The 1,945-nt window shown below is 32.8% G+C and overlaps 1 protein-coding gene across 1 annotated transcript; it reads left to right on the forward strand.

The window, feature by feature from the left end:
• Positions 1–186: 186 nt before the first annotated feature.
• Positions 187–1,666, forward strand: LOC116351250 (melanization protease 1-like; the record flags this gene model as incomplete). Its single annotated transcript, XM_031783330.1, has 6 exons — positions 187–489; positions 552–557; positions 632–635; positions 704–847; positions 904–1,031; positions 1,477–1,666. Coding segments are annotated over 6 exons (645 nt in total), but the record flags the coding sequence as incomplete, so codon positions are not given.
• Positions 1,667–1,945: the final 279 nt, after the last annotated feature.

The raw sequence follows: 1,945 nt of genomic DNA on the forward strand, positions 1-1,945 counted from the left end.
AAAACGTAAAAAACAGCATAAATAATAAATATAAAAAAATGAATCAAACCTTTGATCTTTTTAAAAGCGATTACATTTGGTATGAATCATGACAGTTCGTGATAGTTGAAAGTTTGAATTACACACAAAAGGTGTAAATCCATAAGCTTGAATTATATGTGACAACTCTCATTATTCACACTTTCATGTTTAAAAAATCCAATTGTTTTTCTTAAAGGAGTTCGACTTGGAGAATGGAATACATCATCTGATCCAGATTGTGACGAGGGCCAATGCTCAGATGCTGTAGTGAATATACCTGTGGTGGAACAAATTCCTCATGAAAAGTATGAACCGAATTCGCGATTACAATTAAATGACATTGCTTTACTTCGTTTGGCACGACCAGTTCAATACACGAATTGGATTAAGCCTATTCCTCTTCCGACCGTTTCCGATGTCAACAAGAACTTCGACGGAGTTCCATTGATTGCATCCGGATGGGGAACGGTAACTGCCTTTTTCTCAAATCTTTTGAATTATTAATTAAATGATTTTTTCCCTTTTTTCAGACTGAGGTACGAGTTTTTCAAGTCATTCCTTAATTTCAAAAATAAATTCTAAACATTTTCTTTCTTCATTTCCTTTATAGCATGGTAATGATTTTTGATTTTAGAATTTGAGATTTACATAAAATCATCCAATTTGTAATTGATTTCAATAGCTGCTAGAAGTGACATCAAGTTAAAGGTAAAACTGAATGGCACTTCATTAGATAAATGTAACGTTTTATATAGTGGTTATGGTGTCACTTTGACAAACCTACATTTATGTGCTGGAGGTGAAAAAGGAAAGGACTCGTGCAAAGGTATGTCGTCCGAATGTCATTTTGTAAATCTTTAAAATTAAACTTTCTTTTTACAGGTGATAATGGTGGCCCGTTGATACATGAAAACAAGTCTGACCCGAAAAATGTGCAATATTCCATAGTCGGGGTTGCTTCGTTTGGATCATCACCATGTGGATTAAAAGACGTTCCCGGTGTCTATACGGTACATTCTTTCATTCATTATTTTTACAACGATCGAACTGAGTCATACACTTAGTGATAAAGAGTTTGATATGTTCAATTCGGTCGTTCGAATATTTTTCATGAGCAAAATATACAGTACGAAATCGATTATTCGTCGGGACCGACATCCTGATGTTATTGATTCTAAAAAGATGTTCTTCATATAGCTTGCTTTTTAGTACTGCAAGAGACTTTTCAGCAGGAGCAAAAATCGAACAATGACGCCTTTTGTCGGTGGACGATTCAAAGTGCAGACAGAAAGTCGAGTTCGTATTGTATTTGGATTTTATTTTTAAGAGACGTCTAATAAAATCTAAATATACTTTCCTCTTTGCACATGAAACTTATTCACACAAAAAATCTGTACAGTATTATAATTAAATGAATCATTGAAGTCTTATCCATAAATGTCTTTTGCACAACAGAGAGTTGATCAGTACATTGATTGGATATCAAATCATATGAATAAGCAAGAAAACCGATAAACCGATCTTCAGGTGTGTTCTATAAGATCCCTTCATCGCGAATGGCTAAATTTATGAAAAAAAATCCTTGAAATTTTATATGGAACAAGTGAATTTCAATAAAAAATAAAGATTAGCATGTTTATGTGAATTTTTAATATAATTTTGTTCTATATTTACTCTTAATACGGTAGTATATATTACATGGCTTATCAAGTATGAACTCTGAACTCCCAAATGTAAAATTGAAGCGCATGTCAAAAGAAACAGTTCAATTTGGTTTGCAAAATTATTGATAAATCTCATACAAGAGTGTGTGTATGTATAAACGCTCCTTTCATTGATCATTCTCTTTTGGTAACAACTTTGGATTAAGCACCGAGCCTTACATAATTCATAAAAACGAAATTTATGTGACAAATTTGCGCGT

The sequence above is a fragment of the Contarinia nasturtii genome, unplaced genomic scaffold, assembly GCF_009176525.2.
Source record: "Contarinia nasturtii isolate CC-2019 unplaced genomic scaffold, AAFC_CNas_1.1 Cnas_scaffold_5009, whole genome shotgun sequence".
In the NCBI taxonomy this organism is placed as follows: Eukaryota; Metazoa; Arthropoda; class Insecta; order Diptera; family Cecidomyiidae; genus Contarinia; species Contarinia nasturtii.